This window comes from Aspergillus homomorphus (genome assembly GCF_003184865.1).
Source record: "Aspergillus homomorphus CBS 101889 unplaced genomic scaffold BO97scaffold_4, whole genome shotgun sequence".
In the NCBI taxonomy this organism is placed as follows: domain Eukaryota; kingdom Fungi; phylum Ascomycota; class Eurotiomycetes; order Eurotiales; family Aspergillaceae; genus Aspergillus; species Aspergillus homomorphus.
This window is the reverse complement of record NW_020291890.1, coordinates 761795-787700: the sequence shown is the minus strand read 5'-3', so window position 1 is coordinate 787700 and position 25906 is coordinate 761795. Positions and strand designations below refer to the sequence as shown.

Below are 25906 nucleotides of genomic sequence, written 5' to 3'. Positions count from 1 at the left end.
AGGATAATGAGCGCCTCCTGTCACGTCTATCTTCTCCTCAGAATAATCCTGTTCCGCAACCCGGGCTTGCCTAACATATGGTCTTGTTTTGTCCGGTTGCCGAAGGGCGCGCTTAGCATACATCCGACCGCACAGCCAATCATCGAGCTTCATCTTATCATCTTATCCTGAATGTCAACGCACAAACTGATAAGATAAGGCTCTTCCTCATGCTTGCAACGTGCCTCGCAGTCCACGGATAAGGCCCGACGAGTTTTGCGCTCTCAATGACTCACTAATAATGATTATCGCTGCTCAGCAGAGTGGAGGTGCGAAGAAAAGTAGACAGATCTGAGGATGCGCATATCACCAGAGCATAGATACCATCGTCTTGGCGGTTGTGTTGACTTGGCGCAGTCGAACTCAGTTCGCGATGGACGCACCCTATAAATTGGGGCTTTTTACCTAGACGATGAGCAGCTATTCAAAGACACCTTTTGTTTTCATTGTGTACTCTGGTGGGTGGACCCGGCTGGTTTTCTTCAATGGCTCGTTTTTCTCAACCGGCGTCGGGCTTGTCTGCTCCATACCTACTAGGCCTGGTCAGCTCTGTGGCCGCTCAATTGGTGTCCACAGGCATGTCTGTCACGCTCCAAGACATAAACTATTTCATCTCACCATATGTCTCTGGAAATGTAACCATACCCCCAGCCTTATTGTCCCATGTCCCGAGCGTCAATGGGTTCGCCCCAATCACTGTCGTGCAGGAAGACACAGCAGAGCTCTCTACTCTACCCTCGCTCTTCTCCACATGGTCCACCAAGGACGACGTCTTCACAGACGCATTCCTCGACGCTGTGCTTGTTCGCGGTATCTCACACAGCAATGTCACCAACACCCTCTCGTTGGCGCAAGGGCGAACGAGTGTCGTGGTTCCCCTCGAATCCAGGTCGATCCCCTCGGGCCCGTACTTCATCGAGCAGTCCACCGGCAAGCTGTACCCCGTGTACCGGCTGTACAGCGACTTTGCCGGAGCCTTCAACCAGCCCCTGCTGCAGAAGCCCGATGGCACGTTCCAGCCCCTATCAGCCCAGGTCGCAGGTGTTGCGTCGGCCACGATCGGCGTGCCGTCTCGGCTCTACTTCACCCCCACGGACGCAAAACCGTTAGCCGGCGCTCGTGTGGGCATCAAAGACATCTTCAGCATAGCTGGCGTAAAACAGAGCAACGGAAACCGGGCATGGTACAACCTGTACGGGGAGAACAACGTCACCGGCACGGCTGTTTCGCGCATCATAGATGCGGGGGGCATCATCGTCGGTCTGCAGAAGCCCTCTCAATTCGCCAACGGAGAGACCGCCACGGCCGACTGGGTGGACTTCCATGCGCCCTTCAACCCGCGAGGAGATGGGTATCAGGACCCCTCGTCGTCCTCATCAGGGGCCGGGGCCTCCATCGCCTCGTACAACTGGCTGGATCTAGCCTTGGGCAGCGACACGGGGGGCTCGATCCGTGGACCGGCAGAGGTGCAGGGGGTCTTTGGCTCGCGGCCCTCGCACGGCCTTGTCGCGCTCGATCATGTCATGCCGCTGTCGCCCGTGCTCGACACGGCGGGGTTCCTGACGCGCGATCCCTACCTCTGGGACAAGGCCAACCAAGCGCTGTACAGCACCAACTACACCTCATTCAGCGGGCAGACGGTCAAATACCCCAGCAAGCTATACACGCTGGGCTTCCCGGGCACAAGCGGGACCGCCAGCGACGCCATGCTGCTCGAATTCCAGCAGAAACTGGCCTCATTCCTCAACACAACCGCCACCCCCCTGAATCTAACCGCAGAGTGGACCGCAAACCCACCAGCCGATGCCCCCGCGGACGTCACCCTCCCCACCTTGCTGAACCTCACATACGCGATGTTAATCAGCAAGCAGCAGATCTCGCTCGTGCGGGACCCCTTCTACGCCGACTACGCAGGTAAGCACCCCTCCAAACCAACCTCCCTCCACAACCACAACCAAGAGCAAAGCCCAACCCCCCGCTAACCAACCCCGTAACAGCCAAACACGACAACCGCCTCCCCTTCATCGACCCCGTGCCTCTCTCACGATGGAACTGGTCAACAGCCTACCCGGACTCCGCGCTCGACGACGCCATCACCAACAAAACCATTTTCATGAACTGGATGGCGGAGAACTACCTCGGCCGCGAGGAGGCAGACCCCAGCCAGTGCTCCTCGTCGCTGATGGTGTACGTGGGCTCGAGCGGGCCCGTCTCCGGAGCACTCCGGAATCAGTACCGGAGTTTACCCGGTGCGCCTCTGGGGTTCGGCAGCAGCCGCATCGCGAACATGGCGGAGGTGCCGGATTTTGTTTTCCCGGTCGGCGAGGTGGAGGTGTATAGTGGCGTCACGCAGCATGATGAGAGGTTCCCCGTCACGGTGGATGTCATGGCGGCGAAAGGCTGTGATGGCATGATTGTTCGGCTGGCTCAGGATTTGCTGGAGGCTGGTATTATTAGCATGCCGTTGACGGGGGGCACGTTGGCTGGTGGGGAGGTTTTGTTCTAGCGAGGGGGATGGACGGGGGCTTTCTCTTTGGGCATGTAAGAAGTGGTTTGGGGATGTACATATGGTTCGGAGGGAGTATAGAGAGCGCTTGATCACATTATCTGGGCGTGAGGGTTCGGGAAGCGCGCTTCGCCCAAGTACCAGATACATGGGACAAGTAGCAGTATTCCCTTAGATCTGAAGATGATAGATTAGATGAGGATAAGATAGTAGTAATGAGATAAAACAAAAGGGCCCGGTGCAGAAGAGCGGGAGGAGAAACGCCGACAGGAGTATCCCAAACCGGCTATCCCTCTCTCCCCGGGCCAGATATTTTCGTGGCCATCATAACTCCTATTATCTGATCTATCCGCAACCAGTGAAGAGCTAAAATCGAGCCTGGCAAATAGCCACCTATCATGAGCCACGGATACGTCTTGATTATCGAGTGAGTGCCAGTCGCCGCAGGTGACGCAATGCGGTGGTCAACTCAATTCCACGGAGCTCACTCTCACAACTCCCAGCACCCATCGTTCAGGCTTGAATCCGGGCTGGATACCACTTCAAGTGCCCGGATTGCGTATATCAAGGATGCTCCACCAGCCGGGATTGGAACGGAAGGCGCTTGCAGGCCATGGTGGGAAGTAGCCCTCAGAGATCCAGGATTTCACCGGTATTTTGAGAAATGCACCATAGATCAACAGATGATGGTTTCGTCACGTAATAGTTTCTTGTCTCTACTTTCTTCTAAGATTATCTGTTTTTACTTTATGTTGTGGGATTAGAGAATGGTTTATGATTATTGATAAGGCCGCTTGGAAATCGATTGCTAGCTACTACGTTGTACGAGGAAATACCGCATACGCATGCACACGGAAACGGTCAAAGAAGACCCAAGTAGAGCAAAGGCGGGACAATTCTCCACAGTCTCCCCAATTCCCCAGGAATACCTTAACTCAAAGTCGGACTAATACCTGAACCCGGACCAGCTGAAAGCCGGATCGTAGTCGTATAAATCGCCTCGGTCTCTACAACGATATTTGGAACATTTCACAAGCCCTTTTAGGTGCACATCCTCATTCCGCCGACTCTCATCGACGGGGGGTTGCGTGTGATGCCAAGTCAGACAAATGCCGAGCATATCGCAGACGCTCGCGAGCTCGTGGGTCGAGTGGTAGAGATCCCCAGAAGGGTATGGACGTCCATCCTCGCCCAGATAACCACAAGGATATTTGTCGGGATCGAAGAATAACATCCCCTGAATTGCGATCTGGGCCAGGAACGGGATGCGGTCCGGGGCGCAGACCACCCCGAGGAGCTGCGCCAGCATTTCCTCCTCGCGCGCGAAATCCCAGTTTGTGATGCGCAGGGTCTCGAGCGATGCGGGTAGCTGGTCTGCCAGAGAATATTCTGGACCTGAAACTTTCTGTGCATGATCTTCAAGGCTTCCGATGAATGCTTCCATGGGGAGCTGTAGATGCCTGAGGACCCGGAAGTGGGTCAGCGATTTGAGAGGTGGCATTTTATTGCCCCTTGGGCTTTGGTCCGGTAGGTCACTTTGCGAGGTGTCCAGACACAACGTCTCGAGAGTCGCTGACTTAGAGGACAGTATCTCGACGAACCTGTCTGGCCGCAGACCACGCCCAGATGATCGGTCGGTATAAAGGCATTCATAACCTTGACCGGGCAAGCTGCCCACCTGGTAGGTGAGCTTGAACGACTTGAGGTTGGTGCATGGTAGAATCATATACGCGAAGGCCCGTATGGAGTCGCCTTGCTGAATCTCCAGATGTGTGATGGACGACGAGTCCGCTGGCGCCAGTGCATCCCCCAGGATGGAGTGATCCGAACACAGCAACAATTGCCCGGTGAGCGATTGCAACGACGGAAGCCGAAAGTACGGGGCAAGCTTCTCGGGGTGGTATCCACGGTCAAAAGTCCAAGGGTCTCCGTCACCCGATGAAGAGGTAACCTTGAAGGAGACTTCGCGGAGCATTTGCAGAAACTCCGGTCGGCCTCTTTGGTATGTAAGTAGAGGGTCCTCCGATGCAAAGTTCAGCAGCCGTTCTGTAAACTGGGTGCAACGGCCTCCCCAGAACCATTCCAGGCGCTCGATATTGGGAACAGGATATAGAATCAGCGCAATCCACGGATCGGGATTAATATAGCTCATCAGGTGGTTTCTCCATTGTTGAACCTCCGTCGAGCTGTCAGTGAATTGTTTGATCAGGCTCCATACGAAGTTGTCCAAGGGTTGTGGCGGTGGGCGAGCAAAGTCGTAATCTGTAAACGGGACGGTCTTCCCCAGACAGAGATACTTGACTTTAACAGCCTTAGAGCGATACCTGTGTAGGTATCGGGCAACTGTTGACAGATGCTCGGGCCTACAGTCGAGCACAGTCAGGTGCCGGCCTGCCTTCGGGTCCAGAAAGTCGGAGTCAATGAGACTCAAAAGCGCTGTGCAATGACCGAAGTCTTCCCTTTCTCCAATTGATTCTGCTTGGTCGTACATCTTGAAGACTCTGGAGCGAGAAATTCACTACTTTCAGAGAGAAGAAGATGGAATGATCTATAAATACCTGAGGACCACCTCCTCTTTACCGTTCGTGGACGGGACATTCTGGAGATCCTAACAAAACGCATTGTATTGTCACAGTCAGGTTTCGAGTCAAGGGAAGTCCACCACGGTTGCTGTCAGAGCCCTGTTGGCCTCTTCCTTTAAGTGCTGCATGTCTTCGTCAGTCAGACAATGAGGCGATAGCTCGTCCCGCAAAAGAACGAAGGAAGTCGTGGGAGATCTGGAGGAAAGCGTCAGTCGCCGGTGCACCTATTGGGGTTTAGCTCTTTCCAGCCCATCCTATTCATTGTAAGCATTGTCACTAAGCTGAAGCTTATTCTTTCATTCTCTCACAATGGCACGGCTCAACACTACCCTGGCATTGAGGCTGACAGGTGCGTGCATGGCTCCATTGTTCACTACCGGTACTTGTCAGCAAAGCCAGAATATGAAACTCCATCCAATTTCAGTCATAGAGGCAGAGCCCAAGCATACACCTGATTTTGAGACCTCATACAAACCTAGTCTATCGTACACAAACACACACAAATACAAATCTCCATCAAATTTTAACCAATATCCCCGACCACTCCCTTGGCTCCCAGACGCTCCACCACCCCCTTCTTCAACCGCATCACCCGCTCGATCTCCCCCGCCGGTAAACCCTGCCGATCCCGCATGGCCAGAACCTGCCGAATCGTCAACGCATCAAGAAATTCTCTCCCCGTGAAATTCTGCCGGCCCATCTCATCGGCCTCCGCTTCCGCCGCCTTGGCGATCCGTTGCCGCGCCGTAACGACCAGGAGGGCTGGGTTGGGAGCGGGTGGGAAGCGGGTCATGGGGTGCTGGTGGTTGGGGGTAGCTGCCCCGAGTTCCGCACCGAAGGATCGCTGCGAAGGGGAGAAGGTGCTCGAGGGGGAGAAGGTTGGGTTCGGGGTGACAGGACCGATGCTGCGGAGGGAGGCGGCGAAGTCCGGGTCGCGACCGTCGAGGTCGATGGCTGTTCGTTTGAGTTCCGGTTAGCTCTGTGATGTGGTTTCGGTGAAGAGGAACATACCGCTTGATTTTTCAAAGGATGCTTGCTCTTTGTTCTTGGGGTGGTATGTCGGACCGCGTGGGGAGCTGGATTGCGGGCTGCCGCGAGGACTCTCTCGGGGAAGTGGTGGCTGTGGCGTTCGCGGTGTTGATGCGGGCGTGGAAAGTGGAGGGGTGGTTGTGGTTGTGGTGGGCTGCTTTGGGAACTGACGCCGTGAAGCTGCCTGAGCGGCAGACTTCACGGGCTTGGATGCGGACGAGCCCATGGTTTTCGAAAGCGTGGTGATATCTGCAAGTTTGAGCCTTGCGCTGGAGAAGCACTGGCCGTTACTGCGGATCAGCCGCCGATTGCTTCCTCTCTTCAGAGGAACCCATCCGTCAGGCTAACCTGATCGGGGTCCCCGCGCTAGCCGCGCGGGTGACGTCAGCCGCCTCTAACTTTGGGTAGGTATTACACTATGAAGTAGTGGGCTGGATGATTGAGCCTCCATTGCCAATAACTGTTCAACTCGTAAAGGGACTGCATTGCTTCTTTTACACTGATCCAGTAAAGGCTCACCTAACGCTTAAGGTAAGGCGGCCTCTAATATACAACACCGACGGTGAATGTCACCCAGATCACTACCAGCAACCCTAGGTTGTTTAACGCAGACCGGCAAGCCGTCTGCCCTGAACCTCACCAAGAGCACGACTGCCGCTGACGAATGCGACGGTACCAGCCACCGCGACCGCAGGAAGGATCTGGAAAAGGTTCCAAGAGGTATAGTACAAGAAGAAGATGCCCTGGATAGCAAAGAGCGAGCCGAGGAAGACGGCATGTGGAAGGGGAGCCGACTTGAAAGCAGTAGGCAGGTGATTCAGGTTCACACCGAGGAACAGCCACTAGATTGAGTGGAATTAGATTGACGTCGAGCTGTAGCAGGGAAGGAAGCTTACCACGCCGCCCAGAACAGGAAGTGCAGCAAGCACCAGAGCGAGGAAGGCCAGAGTGATGACCAAGGGAGGGCTCTGCGCATCAGTCTTGAAAATGTGGTGAATTTCGGGGAGCTTTCCATAGCGCGACACTTCGACAGTGGGGACAGGCTCGTCGGGGTTTCGGCCCACCGTCAGCTTAAATGCAGCTCCATTGTATGCATCGGAGTCGCCAAAGGATCCGATAAGAAATCGCGCGTCCAAGGGCTCGGAGACGGAAAGGAACTGAACGGGAAGGTCTTTCTGGGTCTAAAGTCCATGTCACGTCAGCTGTGGTTGTCCCCTTCAAAGTTGACCAAAGACTACTGACCAGCTCGATTCTCGATTTGCCATTATCCTTCACGCTGAAGGGATACGAGATATCCAATCCGGTCTGAGGGTCTTGGAGAAAGAGGAAAACCTGATGCGCGCGTTTGGCAGTGCGGTCTTCCTGGGCTGTCAAGGTCACTTTCAGGGTATCGGCAGATCCGAGCGAGACAGGCTTGGAGAGGGCTTTGTTGTTAGGGATTCTGTCAATGGTTTCAAGCCAATTAGCTTTGTCGAGTTTCACTATAGATTTTACCGCAGTAAAACTGGGGGTTCTACATACGCTTCTCTGAATCCAGCACCCACACCGGTGCCTTTGGTGTGAACTGACACGGTGGCATCAGTGAAACCCCACGCGGAAGCTGCAACAGCGGTCGGCAGGGCGGTGGAAGCCAGCACGGTCAGCTGAAGAAGGGAATGCCACAACTGCATCTTGATACAGTATAAGGAACGCGACCAAAGTAGACAGTAGGAAACACGACTCGACACTCGCTGTGAGGAGAGGGTTGAGGGAATGCGCGCTCGGGGGGGATATCGGGGAGCGGGCGGAGAGGTGATGATTACGATTACTTGGCCAGAAAGGAAAGGCGCAAGTTGGCGCTAAGATAAGCGCCCGCGCGGCATTGGGGCAAGCGGCGGTCCAGTGACCGCCCCATCTACCTTGCGCAAGCCCTAATTTCCCGGCGGTCTCGATGAACTTCGGCCTGCCTGTCTTTGGCTTGCTTGCTGGACTTGATTGCTTGCCAAACATTTCTTCCTCGTTCCTCGTCCCCGGCTTTTTCGCCTTACCCTGCTACTGTTGCGCTTCCACAATACCTGATCGACTCAGCTGTCGCTCTTTGACCTTTGCGCCATGTCATCAGCCCCTCTGATTTAGTTCCGCGACCGCCCCCTGCGCCTGCAGTTCGTCTTGACGTTCCGGCTCCCTCGCCTCCGCTTCACCGACCGGTCACGCGGGATTTCGATCGCAAACGCCCACTTTGAGCATACTTGGACCGAAACACCGCATGTGAAGTGTATACACTATAGGTACGGATCCTCTGAGGTGTTGGTTTAGTGGGGTGTGTGGCCTGTGCTGCGTGTCAGCTTCCCAGGAGGTGCCGCTCCTGCTTCCTGTCTCCGGCGTTCTGCATCTTCAGTCTGGTCTAATTTCACTAACAACCACCCACTCCGACGCTGTAGGCAGTCCACTCCAGTTCCAAGTGTCGCCTTAACCGCCAGACTTCGGGACTTTCAGCGACAAACCACGATCCGCAGTAATAGCTCTTTGCCATCCGCTCCCCTGGCCTCCGAACTGTGGAGTGGTGTCGGGATAATAGGGCAGACCCGGGGACAATCCGTGAAGACTGGTTAACGAAAGGGGTGGGGAAGTTCGTGACGGACGCACATTCAAAAGTAAGAGAGAGAGAGAGAGATATCGAGTGCTCATTTACTCCCAACAACATTTGAGAGAACATGTGACTTGAAGATGGCGGGGCGTTCTGGTAGTTGGGGAACTCATTCACTGAACAAGATGCTAATAACACAACAGTGGTGGGTAGGGCTTCACTGGCAAGGGAACTCGGTTCCCCCGCCGCGTTCTCCCTCGACTCAACAACACCTGTATGTCATCTTTTCTTTCTTTTCTTCCTCTCTTCAACCCAACCCTGTGATTTTACAGATCTTTGCTTACCCAGCTTCCAGCGTGAGACTCGACGTAGCTCATCTCGTGCGTCACGTAAAACAACCCGTGAACCTGAATCTCACGCCTCTAACCACTCCCAATCATCCTACTCTTTACCTCCAACACCTCTGACTACCACGTTTGAAGAGTCATTACCATCAGCAAAACGACGCAAAACGCAACGGTCCGTAAACCAGGCCGCGCAGACTCCGAAGGGAAAAGAACCAACGGAGACACCTATTTCGTCTACCTCAAAGGGCCCGGGTGGCTCGTCGCAACCCTCTGACAGTGTCTCTAAAAGGAGAGAACGTAGTCGCAAAAGCGCAAAATTGAATGGAGAAGTGACACCCAACGCTCCGCCTCCGAGTGAAACACCTGTACCTCAATCCAAGTCGCGTCCGGAACAGTCGCAGTCGACGCTGCATCACTTTCTGTTGAAGAAGCCCCAGCCGAAGCGGCATTCTTTGGCCACCACTACCTCCACTTCCACCCCTCGTGTCACTTCCTCTGATCCTTCTACACCGCGGGCCTTGTCTACTTCCGCCTCTGCACCCCGTGTTGCTTCTACTCCTGTCAGTACTCGCAAGGATCCCAAATCCAAGGGCACTGAAACTTCGAAGAATAGAACCGCGAGGACTCCGGTTTTACTCAAAACAGAGTTCACGCCTGCAGAAACGGCTGTCAAACCTACCAGTGCGCAAGACAAGGGAACGACCAAACCTCAAACACCTGCTGCATCATCTCGTCCAGCAGCCCCTCGACTGTCCACCAGCAGAGCGCGGCGTACAGATCGCAGAACTCCTGCTACCGTCACATCCAGTCGCTTAAACCCCTCCACCACGGAAGGAGTATCTACCCCCACTTCGTCATCCAACATGGGCAACTCCAAGTCCGTTCCATCGCGTGCCTCCCAGAAAGGCAGCGTCCGGCCCCAGCGCAGCAGTAGCCGGCGTTCCGTCGTCGAGTCCAGGACCGACACTCCCAGTCAAGCTCCCAATCAAAACATCGACAATAGCAACGCCGGCGGCGAGCTTTCCTCGGGTCCAGAGTCACTCGCTCCGATGCCATCTGGCCGTGAATTCGCGGAGAGCATTTATTCGACCACCCCCGCCTCTGACGAGAAGGTCCGCGACCTTGGAACCCCGATCTTCGAAGATAACAACACCCCTGGCGCGACTCCTTACGCGGACAGCTTCCACTTTGAGTACGACACCGACATGTATCGCAACAACTTTGGCCTCGACGGTACCACTGAAACCCCCGGCTCCCCTACGGGAAGCTTGACCACGGCGACGTCGATGGGCAACCGCATCTCGACTAGGCTGCGCAAGCCGACCATTAAGGCTATGGAGTCGATTGAATCCGAGCGACGATACCGCCGACCTCCGCGCTCGGCCTCGGCTAGACCGGATGGGCCCAAGGGACCGCCTCTGGAGTGGGATGCGGTCGCCATTGGTATACAGGTCTTCGATTTGGCGAACGTGGCTCTTGCGCCTGAGTTTGAACCGCCCGCAGAGGCTGACGCTTGGCTGGATGAGCTCCGTGGTGAGTTCGCGGTCAAGCACGCAGAGAGGGAAAAGGCGCGGTTGGAGCGGGAAAGACTGGAGAAGGAAAGGGAGGAGAAAGAGAGGGAGCAGAGGGAGATGGAGGAGAAAGAGGCCGCGGAGAGAAAGGCTGCTGACGAGCAAAATGCAGAGAAAGAGGTTGCTGATGAGGCAGATACGGAGAAAGAGGTTCTAGACAAGGAGAACGAAGACGGGGAGGCTACGCATAAAGTGGATGGGGAGAAGGAGGCTACGGAGACACAAAATGAAGCCGAAGAGAACAGAGAGAAGGTGAACGGAGACAAAGAGGCAGACACGACGACGACTCCACTCGAGGAACAACTTCCAAATGAACCTAAGGCAAAAGAACCGGCCAGAGAAGCAAGCAAGCCCGCTTCCCCTGACAAGCAGCCCTCAGTGGAGGCAAAATCCGGAGACAAGGCAGAAGGGCCCAGTAAGCCAACTTTCTCAGGGGACAACTCTAAAGAGTGGACTGACGAAGATGGCTTCACCTACACAGGCCAAGTCAACCAATTTGGCGAAGAACTGGTGTACGTTGGCACCGAGTATGAATGGTATCGACCCAACAACACATACGGAGATGAGTTGCTGCCGCTGCCTCCCGTCCGCCTCATTTCGCGCGACCAGCTGGAAAAGGACCGCATCTTCGGGTTTCCCCCTCTTATGGGCGAGAGGAACATTCCACGCGAGACGAATATGCCCTTCACCTTCGAGGATGTCATGGAGGAGAGAGCCAAGATCAAGGCCCGCGACGCCGCGCGCAAGCGCGGCATTGAGGTCGATCGATACATGCCCTCTGCCGCTATTCAAGCCCTTATCGCCGAGCACGATAAGACTTCGAGCGACCAGGAGAAATCCGGCCCTGGTGCCGAAACCAAGGGTCCTGCCCCTCGCAAGCGGCGTCGTGGTGCAGAGCAACCCACGGACGCAGCACAAGCCGCCAAACGACGCCGAAAAGGAGAGACTCCCCCATTCACTCCAGACCAACCTAAGACCCTGCGTATCAAGTTGACCCTGAAGGGAACAGCTGCGGCAGCTGCGGCAGAGGGCACCAGCTCCCCGAACCCAGGGTCGAAGAAGCGCACCCGTTCGGAGGTAGAGAGCGCGCCCGGAGTGAACGGTACCCCGGACAGCAAGGCGCCCCAAACTCGTCCTACGAAGCTTTTAAAGCTCTCTGGCCTTCGCCGTGACTCGGCCTCCACCTCGACATCGACATCGACACCAGCCAAGTCGAATGCTTCTCCGGCCACGCCTGGAGGCGGGTTAAAAAACAACGCTGCGCCTACTCCTCCATCTACCTCGGGTCCGCAGGCGTTCACTGCCACTGACCCCAGTGCCACACCCCTAGGCACTACGCCCGGCGGCCGGCCGCGGCGCCGGGCCGCAGCCGCCTTTTTGGCGGAGTCCCAGACCCACGCCGAGCAGAGGGCGCGCCGCGCCAACGCCCGCAAGAAGGAGCCTGTCGCTTAAACGGCCGACGCCGGCCATTCACCCCTGCAATCCTTGTAGCTACTGCGATTCAGCTAAACAACAATCAGCGCAATTTGCCCCAGTCACTCACTTTCTTTATAACTCAACAGGAGAGCGGGTGGTGGATGGAAGGGGGAAAGATGAGCCTGGACCTCTCCATCATGCTTCTCGTATCTTCTTAGCACTTGTCATTTCCCTTTTACCAACTGCGCTGAAAGCCACATAACGATTACGCAACTCGGTCTTCTAATGGATTGACTGTTCCTCCATTACGACCATCAGCAGTCAAGTCCTCTCTGGCGAAACTTGACAGGAAGATGAGCCTGATGGTCTACTTGTCTCATGTGTAAATTGTTGACAATGGCATCTGTGACGGGACTCAAACACAGCTACTTCCGTCTCTATTTGCGTCTTCCAGCCATTATCCTGGTTGCTGCTGCTGTCGGGGCAAACCGTACAGGAACACGGCCCATCTCCAAGCCCAGGTGATCAGGAAAGCCAGCCAGAGAGCACGGTGACGCCAGACCAGCAGAGCAGCGACGGGTGAAATACCATGACAAGCATGACACAAAAGATAAGGCGAGAAGACCGGTATAAATACGCGAGGAGATTGCGCCGGCAGCAGCGATCGGTCGTCGGAGGCATAGAGTCGCAGCAGACTGAGAACAGAGTCACAGGGGTCAGAGCAGCAGAGGGTCTTGGGCCAGGTAAGATTTGGAAGCCCAGCGGCAGGGACATTTTCTTTTCCTTGTTCATTCCTGCGATTAGCAGAGCATAGCGACTGTTTTTTGTGTTTTGTGTTTGACGCGACGGGCGATATCATCCATCCGCATGTTATTTCGACTGGTTTGGGCCTTACTCGATGTCCCCTTTCTGCAGTGTATCTGTATCGGAGGGTTTCTGAGCAAGGTGCAAACCAGTTTCTTTTCACTGTAAACTATACTATTATCATAAGCTCCAGGTTTCTGCATTGTACTATTAGATTGGGATGGAGGGGGTATGTCATGGGCAGCTGGAAAGAGCTTCGCTATTGGCCGTGTACTGCGATAATACAAGTGATTCATCCAGAGAGGTGTCAAGTCTGACGGAACAAAGGATATTCCTACCTCCTACGATAGACTGTTCCATTCTGTTCTTCCCTACAAGGTTCCCACCCTCAAACCCGACCTAGGTAGAGATATTATGCCTCAGGCCACAAGGCATCCCACCCGAAAGAGCAACGACCGCAACCTCAAGTTACAACCTGACTTTTACCATCCACAACACACACGGCAACCATTCGCATCCAACTTGGAACCTTTCTCCATCACCTCTCTCCCCACCCTTCCCCCAATCTATCCCCAATACCAACTCTAAGAAGAAAAAGAGAAGAAATGCCCCAACCCAACCGCATAATCCCCCCGGTCCACGTCCGCCGCCATCCAGGCACAGCCGGAGCGGGAGTCGGAGCCCCAGGCTCAGGCTCAGGCGTATCTCCAAACCCGCGCAAACCGCTCTCCGTGCATGATATCCGTCAGACAAAGGAGTATAAAACCGCTGCGAGGAAGTGAGTTTTTTTTCCTTTTTATCTTTTTTCCTGGGCATCCAATGGATTAGTCAGTCTGTTCGTTCTCCTTTGCTTTCTTGGTATTGGATCTAGCTTAGCTAGCCTTGTTTGTTCTATGGAGGGGTGGACGGTGGGCGGTGTGCTTCTTTTTCTGTCTGTCTGGGCTGGGTTGTTTATGGGGTTGCGTCTTGTGATTGTCTTGTGTGTTGAGCGAGGGGATGAGTGACTGACCATGGAATAGATGGCTATCCACGATCGTCGCGTTGCCTGTTTTGTTGTATACTTCTTATATTCTTTATGAGCGGGGTATGTATTCCTTCCTTCCTATGGGGGTGGTGGGTGAGCTGGGTTGCTGATGCGGGTTTAGTGGTTGGGAATCAGAGGCCGAAGAGGTTGGTTGGGGAGCAGGGGCAGCAGCAGAAGGGGGAGCAGCAGGGGGAGCGAGGGGAGCAGTAGTGGGGATGTTCTGGGTTTGAGTCTGGGTTGGGTTTGAGTCTATCTCTAGGGATTGTGAGGGGATAGTCTGTTCTGTTTATTGTGTTTGTTACTTCGGTTGTTGGGGTTATGGTGTCTTGTCTGTGTCTGTGTCTGTTTCTGTATGAGTATGGTTGAGTATGTGTATGAGTGTGTATGAGTATGCGTTCATCTGTGTAAGTGTGTGTCTGTGTCTGTTTCTGTATAAGTATGAGTAGATGTATGTGTATGTATGTTATTCGCGGTGTTATAAATTGTGGTATGGGAGTGAGCGAGACACTTTTGCTAGGACTTGGTCATTAAAGCAGTCCCGTTGTGGCTGATTGAGCGGCATGCGTTACCAGTATCATGGATATTCGCGGGTCATCATGTCTGCCGAGCTGGATTGTCATCTATGACTCGTGCGTGCTCTACCCTATCTTCAACCGGTGGCAGCAGTCATATCAGGTCTCCTTCTACCATGGTGTAGGATTCATGATGCAGACCGAACTATATCTCGAATGATACACGCTTGCCCACTGGTCTCTATCACAGCCCACTAAATCCATCTAACTGGACAAGACAGCTCACTCTTCCGAGTCTTCCCCCCCATCCATCTCGTCCGGCTCCAGCGTCAATATCAGCCGCGGCAGGTAATCGTCGTCATGCTCTTCGCCAGAGTCTGTGTCCGAAGCCCAGGCCTCGGCATTTGCGCCCGCATTCCCATTCGTAATCTCGCAGACATCCAGAATTAAAGCCCCGACCTCGGGGAGGTCATCGAGCAGCCCCACGAACGCTATGACTCGTTCCGGAAAATCCAACACTCGATAGGCGACTCCAAAGTGATGACGCGGGTTTCTCTTCTCCTCCGCCGCTCGCTGCCGGCGCCGCCGCCGCAACCACGGGTTATCCGGCGGGAGCCTGTCAGGCCGGTTGGTGAGGCCGGGCTCGACATCGGGGTACAGGATGCCATCGGCGGAGGGCAGGGCCGTGGATCCCGTGCAGGGGGACCGGACGCGGTCCGCATACGCCCGTCTGGCTTCCTCGCGCGAGCGCAACAGCGCATCGTTCGGCGACCACATGATCGAATACGTGCGGCGGAAGGGAGCCGGCGGACCCGTGATAAACACGGCCCGCGACTCCAGCGGCTCCTTAAACCACAGCTCCGACAGCCCCGGGTGGCAGTCGGTCGTCAGCGTCAGCTCGACCACCGACGCCGTGAACCCCGCCATTACCGTCCACATTGTGTCCCACTTGCTGCGCAGGTACTGCTGGAATCGCTCCGGCTGGCTGCTGGCCCATATCGCCGCGTCCAGCGCCACGACGTAATGGAACCGAGGGTTGGGAACCGGCGGCCGCGGTGTGTCGTACGGTATGAGCATATGCGGCAGTCGGTGCAGAAGGTTCATGAAAGGTCGGTGGTCTGGCTCCAGGATCGCCCCGTCCACCAGCACGAAGCCTGAGATCCGGTACGCTGGGTTCGCGATCCACAGGTTCCACTTCGCGATGAGCTCGCTCTCGCTCCTCACGCACACCAGGCGGGCCCAGTGTGCCAGTCGTGCCAGCGCCAGCGGGTAGCGTTGGATGAAGCTGTAGCCTGCTGCACAGATCAAGAATAGCATTGGTCTGGGTCGTGGCTGCCTGGCGAGTGCACTATACGGCGGTGGCTGGCTCATGGCTGCGGAGGGAATGACGGGGTGTGAGGCCTGGGTATGGCTGGGCGTATGAGTGTTTGTTTTGGGAAAAAGTTTAAAAAGACCAAAAGTCTTCAGTAACAGAGACGGCGGCCTATATGGGAGGAAGCCTCTTTATAGCTTGAAGGAAGAATGAAACGCAATCTCCTTCGGAAACGGAGATTGGCTGGTGATTCTTGGGTCTCATCGTCTCAATACTGAAAATCTCCGGCAAAAGAGTTCGTGTTTGATCAAATACAACAGAAGCCCAAGGAAGTACTTCCATATTTGTTCTCAACGTGAGTTGGATAGACGTCGATCTTGGCGCGAGGATGAAGAACAATAGCTGTATGGTATACGATCTCCTTCATTGTGATCGAATATTCATTTGAAGGCTGACTGATGATCTGGAAAGCGTCATTCTTGAATTTCTCGTCCATCCTGCGAGACAGTCGAAGTGATGAAAAGCTCCGGTAGCAAGACAGCGAGACACCTCAGGCACCTGCAGAACACAGTACCTTCCTACTTGGGAAGCCAGCTGATGAGGCTCATTCTTCTGCCTCAGGCCGTGGTCTCATGCCGCCCTAAGCTCATCGCGTGAATAGTAAGACCGGCCACAGAACCCCAGTAGTTTGCATTGATAGATCACTAAATATGTCTAAAGATCGACCTTCTCAGCACCGCGCATTTGTATCAGGCGAAACATCATACGAAAGCTTAAGCAAAACATTGGTCCCAGTTCCCACCAGATCTAGCAAAGCTCAATCCCCGAACGAAGTCATCCCGCCGGCATCTACCCAGCTTGTCAACGGAACAGCCGTGCAGCGGAACCACACGGTCATTGACCAGCACCCGCACAAGAGGCTCCGGCTGAGCCTCACACTGCATCATCTCAACGTAGGCTCGCGCACCGAATGGCACGGTCCATGCGGAAGAGAACCCATCGGTCTCCTTCGTGGACTCCACCGTCGTCTTGGACAGGGGCTTAGTGCCATTGTACAGACCCAGGGCAAAGAAAATAGGTATCATCCCGTTGTCGTGCGTGAAGTCCGCGTAGAGGGTATAGTTCAAGGGAAACGTGGCAGGGTTCGAGTCCAGAGTGCGGTTGGTACTGGTCTCATCGTGAACAGCGGTATGTGTCAGACGAGCAATCAGCTCGTTGGTGAATCCGACACCCCGACTCGGGCCCAGGGGGTTCCCCGCACCGTACCCGTAGTACTTCTCCAAGGAGCGGAGGTAGTTGTACTGCTCCCATTCCTCGTGAGTGAAGAGGTCACAGAAAGGGGAGAGCTGAGTCTCGGGCTTCGATTGCGCGATGGTGTCGAAGGAGCACATGTCCATGAGGTAGACGACCTCTTTCTCCGTGAGGTTCACGCCCGGGAGGTTCGTCTCCAGCCGTTTCAAAATGGGCGGTGTGAAAATGGCAGTAAAGTTGGCGGCCACATCGTCACCCAGCTCGCTGTCCTCAAAGACCGTGCAAGTGCTGGGGTCCAAGGAGTTGTTGGCATTGGCGTTTTCCGAGATCACCACATTGACATAAGGCGCAAGCTGACCGGGCAAGGCCCGGGTGTCATTGAGCTTGGTGTCCTGAAAGCCTTGGATAAACTTATTGCCGGAAGCAATCACCCGGCTTGACCCAGAGGCACGAACGAAGGGAAGCGCGTCCTTCGCTAGAGATGCATAGCGCTGATAGAACTGGATTCCCGAGTCCACCATTTGCTGCTCTCCGAAGGAAGTCAGGTCATCCGACCCCAAGGTGTAGTTGTAGGTCTCGAGGAACGCATATTTCCCTTTGTAAGATGTCGCGCCAGCTTGGATCTTCGCAATCACCTTGGCATATTTTGCGGACTTGGACGCGGTGGGATACCGCGCACCGTGGCGGGAGATCACTTGTGCGAAGGTGACGTGGCAACCCTTAGGGATATCGGGGGAGATGGACGACTCATCTTTGACAGCGAAGTAAGGGGAGTATTGACCCCAGAGATGCGAGATCTCGGAGAAGCAATTGTATCCCTGGTTGACACTGTCGCAGGACGAGGAGTTCTGCTTGGAGGATCTGACCACCGGACCGGCAGATGCGCTGTCAAGGAATTGGACTATCGTTAATGCTAGGTTGCAAGTATTGGGGGAAGTAGCACACAGCTACCCAAGAGGTGTATCCGAGGAAGAATCCACTTACCCAGACAGGAGGTAGAGCGAAAGCAAGACCGAGAAGAAGCCCATTGCGCTCAGGATGCCAAATTTCTTACCAGAAAGCAGTAGACGACGACTACTCCCGGGGAGTCGGGGGTCCTCATATAGTCCCTTCATTGCGGTTGGAGAGCACCCATGGTTTAGTGTACGACAGTCCGGTCGGGACTAGACGGCTAGCACGCGACACTGCTCGTCCACGTGCGACCAAATGAAGGATTTCGAGGAGGATTAGATGGGTGATCCTGTGAAAGCCGTGTCTCCCTGTCTAGTGGACGCGGGAGGTGTGGGTAAGGAGTCGGAGTAGAGTGGTAAAAGTGGACTCGGGTCAGAAGAGCGGGCGATGCCGTACCGGAGAGAGAAGCCCGTGGTTCGTCCTGACTGGCTATCTGGGCACCACGTGGGGGGTTTCAGGATTCCTGGTTGGTGCAGCTGTTGCCTGAATGCCTGAGGCTCTACACGTCATTCAGGGAGCCTGAATCCACAGGTGTCAACGCAGGGCCGCTGGATTGCCAGATACCTCAGGCCAAAAGCCCTAGGAGGAAGGGGTTCATGCAATCATGGATTCAACTATACACAAATCATACAGCCCCTGTAGCTAGTCTGTGACCCCGTTGCAGTTGCTTGCACACAGTTACGCTTTCGTGGTGTGACCTTCATACCCTGGTCCATTCTTAGACACAGCGTCGACTGGTGAAGAACCAAGCAGAAAAGGCCCAAAGAAAGCGAGGGAAAATGACAATTGTACGCAAATTTGCTGTTCGTACTATACACAATCTTGAGGAGTATGAGGACTAGCTAGTAGTCAAAATAGCTACGTTGCCGCCCGACCATGATCAAGGCCAACACAATGCTACTTCGGCCTCAACGAGGTAACGGGTTCTAGTCACCGCGTTGAAGACGGACACAACCTGATCATCCGTTGAATTGGGACCATGGCACAGCCTAAGGTGCCACAACATGATCACCGGGCCGACGATCAGCAATATAGTGTCACATATGCAATCTTAACAGCGCCTACCGAATTTCAGTATGCCTCCCAAGTGTGAGCAACAACGACCAACAAAGAAAGAAGACCAGTACAGTTGTAGATGTCAAGAAATTCACTCCAACGTCAGTCCACGTCCAGCAGGAATGGCTTAAGAGACAAAAGGATAATAGAGGAAACACAGGTTGCCGCCTTTTCCATTGTATTGGTGTAATCAAAATAAAATTCAAGGCTTCCGTCATGCGGGTCGAGTAAAAGATGTGCTTTCAGACGCTCCGCCCAAGCAGAGAAAGAGTCTGCTTTGAGTAAGAACTTTTGGTATCCTCTTGCGAAATGAAGAAACCTCAGCACATTCCAAAGAAAATGAAAGAGATGAACAAAGGTGTCTCATCGCCATAAGAAAATGAAATGATTTGGCCGAAAGGAGTGACATCCCGCATAGAACTCCATAGAATGTGGCGAAGGGGCAACCCGAAAAGATGCGAACAGCCGCCATATTCATGTCAACCTTCTGGACCCCAAGTCCTGTTCTTCAAGAGCCCCGGGTCCATGCCCCCGAAACTTGTGCCAACTCCCGTGGTGACTTATCGCCGGGCATGATGCCCCGCTCTGCGTGCATCGTGGCATATGAGACCGAAGAGGCAGGCCATGTAACGGGTGGCCGAGCCGACAAGGGCATCATTTTTGAGTCCGATACAGAAGTTCTCGCCACGACAGGTCCAGGTAGGGGTTCCAAGCCTTCTCGAGTTACCTCTGGCCCGTGCCAAGCTGCCTGTTGATCTCGATCAGTTACTGGGAGAAAAGACGTCCGAAAGGCAGTTGGGGATGTCGGTCGGGCAGGCATCTGGCCGGCAGGCACTAGGCGGCTGTAATGATCACGGAAAAAGTCTCGTTCGGAGCGATAGAAGTCTCGCTCCTGAATCAAAGCCCGGATCTCTTGTGTCTGTCTCTGTAGGGCCTCGGCTTGCTTCCTGATCTCGTCTTGCTGCGCAGTGATCTTCTGTTCCATCTGCATCTCATTTCTCTTGCGGTTGCGAAACCTTCTTGACGCGTCACTATTGGCCTTTCGCTTCTCTGCCTGCTGGGACGAACCCGATTTCGTGTCCAGAACGCAGAGGATCATACCCGGGGGTGTCGGCTCAGCCGACTCAGCCCCGGGTCGTGGTCCTCCCATGGCCGAGGGTAACCGGCTCGTCAATTCTCCTGTCGCATATGAGGTGTTCCCGTATGGAGGTGCATGATGCGACATGGGAGTCACTGCTATTGCCGGAGAAGATCGGCCGAACTGACTGTAGGTCGAAACCGGTGTCGTGGGGCTCGTCTCCTGGGAGCTCGGGTTTGGAGTATGATTGCCACTCGCTTGTCGGCTATGGAAAGTTGGGGTAGACTGTACCGAGGCGGGGCCCATGATTGGAGCTGCAGCTGCATTAGGGGAGGTTGATGCGGGATGACCTGGAACTGGGTCGATGAAATGGGGCGAACTGGGGCCCCTTGAGTACGTCCCAAGCCGTGATGCTTGAGATAGAGGAGATTGAGCCGGGCCAGTCTTCAACCCATAGCCGCCTCCGGAAGGAACAAAACGAGCTGATGGCGATGCAGGGGCTATGATCGGGTGGCTTCTGACTCCCGGCGAGGAGGAAAGTCTCTTAGCTGGGTGTATCGAAGGTGAGGGAAACGGCATCGTCGGTGAAGACGGGTGTCGAGTGTGTGAAGACGATGCAGTCGGCAACCCATCCCCGTAGCCTTCCCGACCGTTTTCGGATTTGATGGCCGGCATCTTGGTGGGAGGGTTCAGGATTGAATCCACACCAATGGGACGAGATTGTGCACTCGAAACCAGAGCATACTCCCCGGGGTCCGACGATTGCCAGGAATGAGGCCGCGAGCGAACATGATCTGGGCTATCCGAGTCATCGTTCGCGCGAGGTCTCTTTCGCTCGAGCGAACCGCGAGTCTCGGACCGATGAGCATCGCTTATCGAAGGAGCAGAAAACGAGGGCGACATATGCTCCAAATCTCTCTGTAGGGATTTTTGAGACGACCTCAGGCATTGCGGGGCTCCTCCTCTCTCCAGATGAGCTGGAGACTGGCGAAGAGGAGCCTGAGAGAGGGAGTTGGTGGGTTGGGCGAGAGGGAAGCCGGGCAGCGAATGATATTGGGACGAAGAATGCACCGGATTGGAGTATGAAAGATTGGCCAGCACACTGAGTCCTAGGGTAGCCACGGTGACGAAAAGGGGAATTAGGAGCCCAAAAAAAGGTGATGAGAGGGGGATGGAAGTATAGCTGGGTGGCCACGAATCGAAAACGGGCAGCGGGAGAGCGTGCGCCGTGGGCAATCTTATACAACAACAACAACAGATCCAGGGAGATCGATGATAGCGTCAATCAACACTACAGTATATCTGACCAGCAAGATTTATCCGGTTGCAGCCGAATGTCGTAGAATTTGACCCAAAGGATGATGAGCAATGAACAATCAGCAAAATAGTGTGAAGTTGCCAGTATCAGTTTAGTTGAACAGAGTAACCAGAGTCAAGGCTCGATTAAAAAAGGATGATAGAGATGACAGACTAGAAAAGAAAATGATGATGCCTCGATTCGACCTGCTCAGTGAAGGAATTAAATCGGGGAAGAAGGGTAGGAAAGAGAATAGAAAGTGGAAGCCAAGTTCGAAGCACAAGGAACAACGCAGATGATAATGGTGGTGGTGGTGGTGATGGTATTGTACTAATCCTAAATGATATTTTATTTTTTTATTTATTTATTTATCGCTAAGGGATGGATCTGCTTCCAGCACAGACAGACATAAGCGGTTGATTGACAGCAGAGAAAGAGGACGAGAGAGAGAGAAAGAGAAATAGAGGAAGAGAGGAAGTATTCCGGCGGTGTGAAACGGAAGGCGATGCTTGGATGGAGAAAGCAAATAAGAGCAATAAGGGCAATAAGAGTGTGTGGAACCGACCCATGGATAGCGAGACGGAGAGGAACCAAAGGCATGGGTGGGCTTGGGGGGAGGGGGCGAGGATCTTGGGTCGTAGATGAACAACAAAGTATGTAAGACACTTTGCGTTAGGCAAAACATTAATTTGGATTTTTTTTTTTTCAAAAAATATTACCAATGGTCAGAAAGAAAAAAAGAATAAATGAATAAATACTTGATTTAGAGAGAGTGACGCACAGGCAGCTTGTTCTCGCAGCTGGGCATGAGTGAAAAAAAAAAGTGATTGATGGCAAAGGAGATAGAGAGTTGGATTTCAATGCCTGCAGCCCAAACTAGGTCGTTCTGTGGACTTACATACATACATGCACGAATACATACCGATTTACATACATATACATACATACAGCATACATACGCACAGATGAACGTACAGCACCTCTTAATGCTAATTTATCTGGTTTTTGTTACCTTTAAAAAGACCTTCGGACCCAGTAGCCATGCATCTATACGGTGGATCCTGATTATCCACCGGACTAGTCAACCCCCATTACTGGGACAGTGGGAATACTACACTCAGTACTTTCCTCAGAATCGCCCAAGTTCCGCGCCCAATTGAGAATCCATTGCACAAGCTATCGAGGTGGACACCCCTGTACGGACTGTGCAACTAAGCCAGACGAACAGATGTGCATGCACCCACACCGTCTGGGACTTTGGTCTGGTAAGGGTAGAGGTGCAGCGGCAGTGCTCTAACCCTCATCAATCAAAAGTACTAAAAAGAGGCGGGGGGAAGAGGGGAGGGGAACGCCATAATGGGTCCCGGGGGAGACGGAAACCGTCGAAAGTGGAAAAGCTATTCCTAGTTACTCATATAGTAACGTAACTGAGTAATTGACTGACTGAGAAACATGGAAGCAGAGAAGTCGAAGAGGCAGGGAAAGAAGGGTCTATCTGGGCTCCAGTAGGAAAACTGCCTACTCGGTCAGTAGAGCAGAAGTGACCTATCGGCTCTCTGGCTATAACTCTGTGGCCAACGTATGTATGTATTTCAATTCATCTTGTCGGTTACCGTTGGGGCGAATCTCTTAAAGGCTTGGAAGCGTTTCCGTGCCTCTCTCAGAATCCTTCGACCATCCTAATTCCTGTCGGTCTGAGGATCAAATTCCTCTGGCTGAAAAAGACAATCAGATACCAGTATAGTTGAAGTAGGCAGATGCCTAACTAGCCAGCTCCATCGTCCATAAACCCTCAAGCTAGTGAGATTACTGGAAGCTTTTAGAAGGGCGCCGTCACTTTGGGTCGGTGGAGGTCCCCGAGAATACGTGCTTCCCCTAGACTAGCTTCCCTACTCCTAGCTAGCTCAGCTCTGGGGGGGAAAGAGGGAAAGGAACTTGTCCAGTTACCCGCCGGCACGCTGTCGGTCGGGCTTTACAGAAGTCCAGGGCAGGTACCGACCGAGAAATGTGAGATCGAGGAAACAATCAAGCGGTATGTACGGTAATGTACTGCTGTGGACGGTCTGTATCATGCCGGTAATCAACGATATCTGTCGGTTGCCACTTACCGCCCTGGAAACTGGGGATGGTGGAGGAGAAGGAGGAGGAGAGGACCCATTTGCAATGAGCAGAATCATCAATCAGGCCACTCATTCGATTATCAGGATTCAGGATTTCATTGAGTTCATAGAAGGAGGATCCTACCCATAGCCTTCGGAGGAATTTCGTCTCTCACTTCCTGCCTCACGACGATCTCTGGATCAGTCAGTGAAAGCCGTGTCTATTGCAATCATGGAATACTCCACGGGTAGACGTCACCTGTCCCGTTCACTCATCCGTACAACGTCGATCAAGATCGATAGTCCGCTGTCGAATGAGCTAAAGGCTTCAGTTACAGTAAGTCATCGAAAGGCAGGGGATATCACTTGATATGAGAAGCAAAACGTGAAGCAGACGGTCTCACAATATGGCCGCTGCGAACGGTATGCCCCATTGAAGGCGGCGAGATGGACGAAGACAAGAGTCTAGGCAAGCAACAAGGTATGTGTGCACACACAAAGAAGAAAAGAAAAGAAAAGAAAAAGTAGGGGCAATTAGACAGCAAACCTACCGAAACTCAGCTCTGGGTGGATTTTCAGTCATCTCCTGCCTCATGAAACCCTCGGTTGACTCCGTACTGTACCACGATAATCAACCGCCCTTCCACCCACTGTCTGTCTACCAGCCTCAAACGGGGCCGACCAAGAAAGCCATCTATCTGGCAATCTGCTAGGCAAAGCTAAAACAGGCCCTTCGTCTAGTTCGCGGCGGTAAATGGGGCGGACGAGCTCATTTCTTCCACTCAGGAGGTATATTTGTCCCGAATCACGATGTCTTGCATGCATCAGTGCAGTAAGAAACATGCTTTCATCTTTCATCGTCCCTTCTGGCGGCCCCTCTTCCCCAATCCCAAGAGTCCCGACTCGCAAATTCCCTCCAGGCTTTCCCTTTTCCCTTCCCCTCTCCCCTCACCCCCGTCTGTTTCCCTCCCGCGCTACCTTCCCTCATCCTCTCTCGCCAGTGCGGGTGTCAGCCGGATGGGGTCGATGGATGAGCTAGTATTCACAAGCCAACTGCGGTTGCCAGAAAAGAAGAATAAAGGAGAACAGAACTACAACGTCCTCCGCGGCGATTCCCGTTGGCTATCCGGTCGTCTGTCTTGAGTTAAACTCGCGGACCGCATCCTTGGCAGCCGTGTGACTGGAATCGTGAGGGTGGCTCTGACTGACACCAAACACGAGTCGATTGGGCTGAGCTCGATCTCATCATTCGGATTGGCCAGGGTCCTTGGATGGGAAAGTCTCGTCCGTCGGTTGTACGCAGGCAGCAGAACAGACAGGTCATCAGTACTTCCGGGTTATCCCTCTCGGGTTGCCTGCTCAGTGGTCCGTCCGTTTCCGGCAGTGCTGCTCTGTCCCTATAGCAATCCTCCCCAGAGAGTCCCGAGGTGGTGGGAATAACCCCTTAAGAGCCGGGCTGAATTGTAGAAGCCGGCGAGAAGCGTGTTTCAGCTACGTCATTGGGCATCGATCACAGATCACGAAGCCCCCAAAGATCGCAAGTCAATGCTTGCTCTTGATTCCTTAATCTGCAGTATGAGTGAGATGAAGTACCCTACTCTGTAGCTGCGTTTCAATCAAGAACATTGGCCTGGTTTACTTCGTAGCACCTCATGGCACGGTACTTACTCCACGTACTGTACCTTACGCTGACCGGAAGGACGATCTCTAGACTACGGATGTCAATCTTCTCAGCACAGCCCATCGAGGCCCGCATCTAAAAGTGAAACACCATTTATGCGTCAAGCGTGGGTGATAAGCTCCCGATCATATTGGACGGTAAAAAGCCCGACCAACCGTCTGCAATCGAATCTCACCCCCAGGTCAAATTGCATGGAGACCGATCTACAAGAAGGTTTAACTCGCTAATATCGCCCATTCAGAGACTTGTGTGATAGAACCAAGGACAGCTGTTTTGGCTGACTGGTCCAGGTTCTCAAACATGACTGTCCCGTAATGTGCGCATAGCGAGGCTCTCCACAGAGGCCAGGCGAGCTGTTGCGAACAGTGGTGCATGATACGAAAAAGAGGGTCCGTCATGAACGACAATTCCGACAGATCAAAGGTAGTAACGCAAGGTAATTCATGTGTAACAGATTGTATACGATTTGCAGTGCACAAGAGTGATCAGGCCAGGGAGAATTGGGCAAGCTCTAGATCTGTCAATTTTATGCCGGCAGGATCGGTGAGCTGCTTCTGCAGAGGGAGGAGCAAAATCACTTGCAGGAAGTCCGGGCTGTTCCACGGGGAGCTGACTGGCCAGAACCTTGTCAAGTTCTTTTCAAATTGATGATCAATCAGGTTGTGTCCTTCAGCTTCTTTTTATTCGATTCTTATTTATTTATATATTTATATTTTTATTTTCTTTCTGTTCAATAATGGCCTTCTCGTGTAACTTCGAAATGGTTTCCATCTTGTAGTCAATAT

At 53.6% G+C, this 25906-nt stretch overlaps 10 protein-coding genes across 10 annotated transcripts; 3 read left to right on the top strand and 7 right to left on the bottom strand.

The window, feature by feature from the left end:
• The first annotated feature begins 155 nt into the window (after positions 1-155).
• BO97DRAFT_459022 (glutamyl-tRNA(Gln) amidotransferase, subunit A) lies at positions 156-2941 on the top strand. The gene is made up of 2 exons (XM_025699263.1): positions 156-1953; positions 2037-2941. The coding sequence occupies exons 1-2, from the start codon at positions 525-527 to the stop codon at positions 2543-2545; spliced, it is 1938 nt and encodes a 645-aa protein (XP_025555156.1). The 5' UTR covers positions 156-524; the 3' UTR covers positions 2546-2941.
• Positions 2942-3301: 360 nt separating this feature from the next.
• Positions 3302-5343, bottom strand: BO97DRAFT_178991 (uncharacterized protein). Its single transcript, XM_025690365.1, has one exon. It carries the CDS (start codon positions 5034-5036, stop codon positions 3492-3494), a length of 1545 nt encoding a protein of 514 aa, XP_025555155.1. The 5' UTR covers positions 5037-5343; the 3' UTR covers positions 3302-3491.
• A 91-nt stretch (positions 5344-5434) lies between these two features.
• BO97DRAFT_383925 (uncharacterized protein) lies at positions 5435-6436 on the bottom strand. The gene is made up of 2 exons (XM_025693395.1): positions 6139-6436; positions 5435-6081 (listed from the first exon to the last, which is right to left on the bottom strand). The coding sequence occupies exons 1-2, from the start codon at positions 6380-6382 to the stop codon at positions 5651-5653; spliced, it is 675 nt and encodes a 224-aa protein (XP_025555154.1). The 5' UTR covers positions 6383-6436; the 3' UTR covers positions 5435-5650.
• A 193-nt stretch (positions 6437-6629) lies between these two features.
• Positions 6630-7934, bottom strand: BO97DRAFT_475575 (putative oligosaccharyltransferase subunit ribophorin II). The gene is made up of 4 exons (XM_025700420.1): positions 7678-7934; positions 7399-7597; positions 7053-7337; positions 6630-6998 (listed from the first exon to the last, which is right to left on the bottom strand). The coding sequence occupies exons 1-4, from the start codon at positions 7824-7826 to the stop codon at positions 6759-6761; spliced, it is 873 nt and encodes a 290-aa protein (XP_025555153.1). The 5' UTR covers positions 7827-7934; the 3' UTR covers positions 6630-6758.
• Positions 7935-8604: 670 nt separating this feature from the next.
• Positions 8605-12303, top strand: BO97DRAFT_178968 (putative GPI-anchored cell surface glycoprotein). The gene is made up of 3 exons (XM_025690364.1): positions 8605-8789; positions 8926-8996; positions 9078-12303. Coding segments are annotated over exons 1-3 (3087 nt in total). The 5' UTR covers positions 8605-8788; the 3' UTR covers positions 12093-12303.
• Positions 12304-13350: 1047 nt separating this feature from the next.
• BO97DRAFT_178944 (uncharacterized protein) lies at positions 13351-14277 on the top strand. Its single transcript, XM_025690363.1, has 3 exons — positions 13351-13638; positions 13880-13944; positions 14006-14277. The coding sequence occupies exons 1-3, from the start codon at positions 13466-13468 to the stop codon at positions 14092-14094; spliced, it is 327 nt and encodes a 108-aa protein (XP_025555151.1). The 5' UTR covers positions 13351-13465; the 3' UTR covers positions 14095-14277.
• A 340-nt stretch (positions 14278-14617) lies between these two features.
• On the bottom strand, positions 14618-15893 carry BO97DRAFT_459018 (uncharacterized protein; the record flags this gene model as incomplete). The annotated part of the gene is made up of 1 exon (XM_025699262.1): positions 14618-15893. A coding segment is annotated over one exon (1215 nt), but the record flags the coding sequence as incomplete, so codon positions are not given.
• A 588-nt stretch (positions 15894-16481) lies between these two features.
• BO97DRAFT_337166 (histidine phosphatase family protein) lies at positions 16482-17987 on the bottom strand (the record flags this gene model as incomplete). The annotated part of the gene is made up of 2 exons (XM_025691481.1): positions 16482-17844; positions 17944-17987. 2 exons carry the CDS (start codon positions 17985-17987, stop codon positions 16482-16484), a joined length of 1407 nt encoding a protein of 468 aa, XP_025555149.1.
• A 1487-nt stretch (positions 17988-19474) lies between these two features.
• Positions 19475-20947, bottom strand: BO97DRAFT_440580 (uncharacterized protein; the record flags this gene model as incomplete). The annotated part of the gene is made up of 1 exon (XM_025698091.1): positions 19475-20947. One exon carries the CDS (start codon positions 20945-20947, stop codon positions 19475-19477), a length of 1473 nt encoding a protein of 490 aa, XP_025555148.1.
• Positions 20948-21546: 599 nt separating this feature from the next.
• On the bottom strand, positions 21547-22132 carry BO97DRAFT_178915 (uncharacterized protein). The gene has a single exon (XM_025690362.1). It carries the CDS (start codon positions 22024-22026, stop codon positions 21706-21708), a length of 321 nt encoding a protein of 106 aa, XP_025555147.1. The 5' UTR covers positions 22027-22132; the 3' UTR covers positions 21547-21705.
• Positions 22133-25906: the final 3774 nt, after the last annotated feature.

What these genes read in the sequence shown, in the direction of transcription:
- BO97DRAFT_459022 (XM_025699263.1), top strand. Translation starts at nt 525, where the DNA reads ATGGCTCGTTTTTCTCAACCGGCGTCGGGCTTGTCTGCTCCATACCTA. An exon ending in CTTCTACGCCGACTACGCAG is followed by an intron (nt 1,954 to 2,036) that starts GTAAGCACCCCT and finishes ACCCCGTAACAG; the next exon opens with CCAAACACGACAACCGCCTC.
- BO97DRAFT_178991 (XM_025690365.1), bottom strand. Translation starts at nt 5,036, where the DNA reads ATGTACGACCAAGCAGAATCAATTGGAGAAAGGGAAGACTTCGGTCAT.
- BO97DRAFT_383925 (XM_025693395.1), bottom strand. Translation starts at nt 6,382, where the DNA reads ATGGGCTCGTCCGCATCCAAGCCCGTGAAGTCTGCCGCTCAGGCAGCT. An exon ending in ATCCTTTGAAAAATCAAGCG is followed by an intron (nt 6,082 to 6,138) that starts GTATGTTCCTCT and finishes TCAAACGAACAG; the next exon opens with CCATCGACCTCGACGGTCGC.
- BO97DRAFT_475575 (XM_025700420.1), bottom strand. Translation starts at nt 7,826, where the DNA reads ATGCAGTTGTGGCATTCCCTTCTTCAGCTGACCGTGCTGGCTTCCACC. An exon ending in GCAAATCGAGAATCGAGCTG is followed by an intron (nt 7,338 to 7,398) that starts GTCAGTAGTCTT and finishes CATGGACTTTAG; the next exon opens with ACCCAGAAAGACCTTCCCGT. An exon ending in TTCCTGTTCTGGGCGGCGTG is followed by an intron (nt 6,999 to 7,052) that starts GTAAGCTTCCTT and finishes CACTCAATCTAG; the next exon opens with TGGCTGTTCCTCGGTGTGAA.
- BO97DRAFT_178968 (XM_025690364.1), top strand. An exon ending in CCCTCGACTCAACAACACCT is followed by an intron (nt 8,997 to 9,077) that starts GTATGTCATCTT and finishes CCCAGCTTCCAG; the next exon opens with CGTGAGACTCGACGTAGCTC.
- BO97DRAFT_178944 (XM_025690363.1), top strand. Translation starts at nt 13,466, where the DNA reads ATGCCCCAACCCAACCGCATAATCCCCCCGGTCCACGTCCGCCGCCAT. An exon ending in TATAAAACCGCTGCGAGGAA is followed by an intron (nt 13,639 to 13,879) that starts GTGAGTTTTTTT and finishes ACCATGGAATAG; the next exon opens with ATGGCTATCCACGATCGTCG. An exon ending in TTATATTCTTTATGAGCGGG is followed by an intron (nt 13,945 to 14,005) that starts GTATGTATTCCT and finishes ATGCGGGTTTAG; the next exon opens with TGGTTGGGAATCAGAGGCCG.
- BO97DRAFT_178915 (XM_025690362.1), bottom strand. Translation starts at nt 22,026, where the DNA reads ATGTTTTGCCTAACGCAAAGTGTCTTACATACTTTGTTGTTCATCTAC.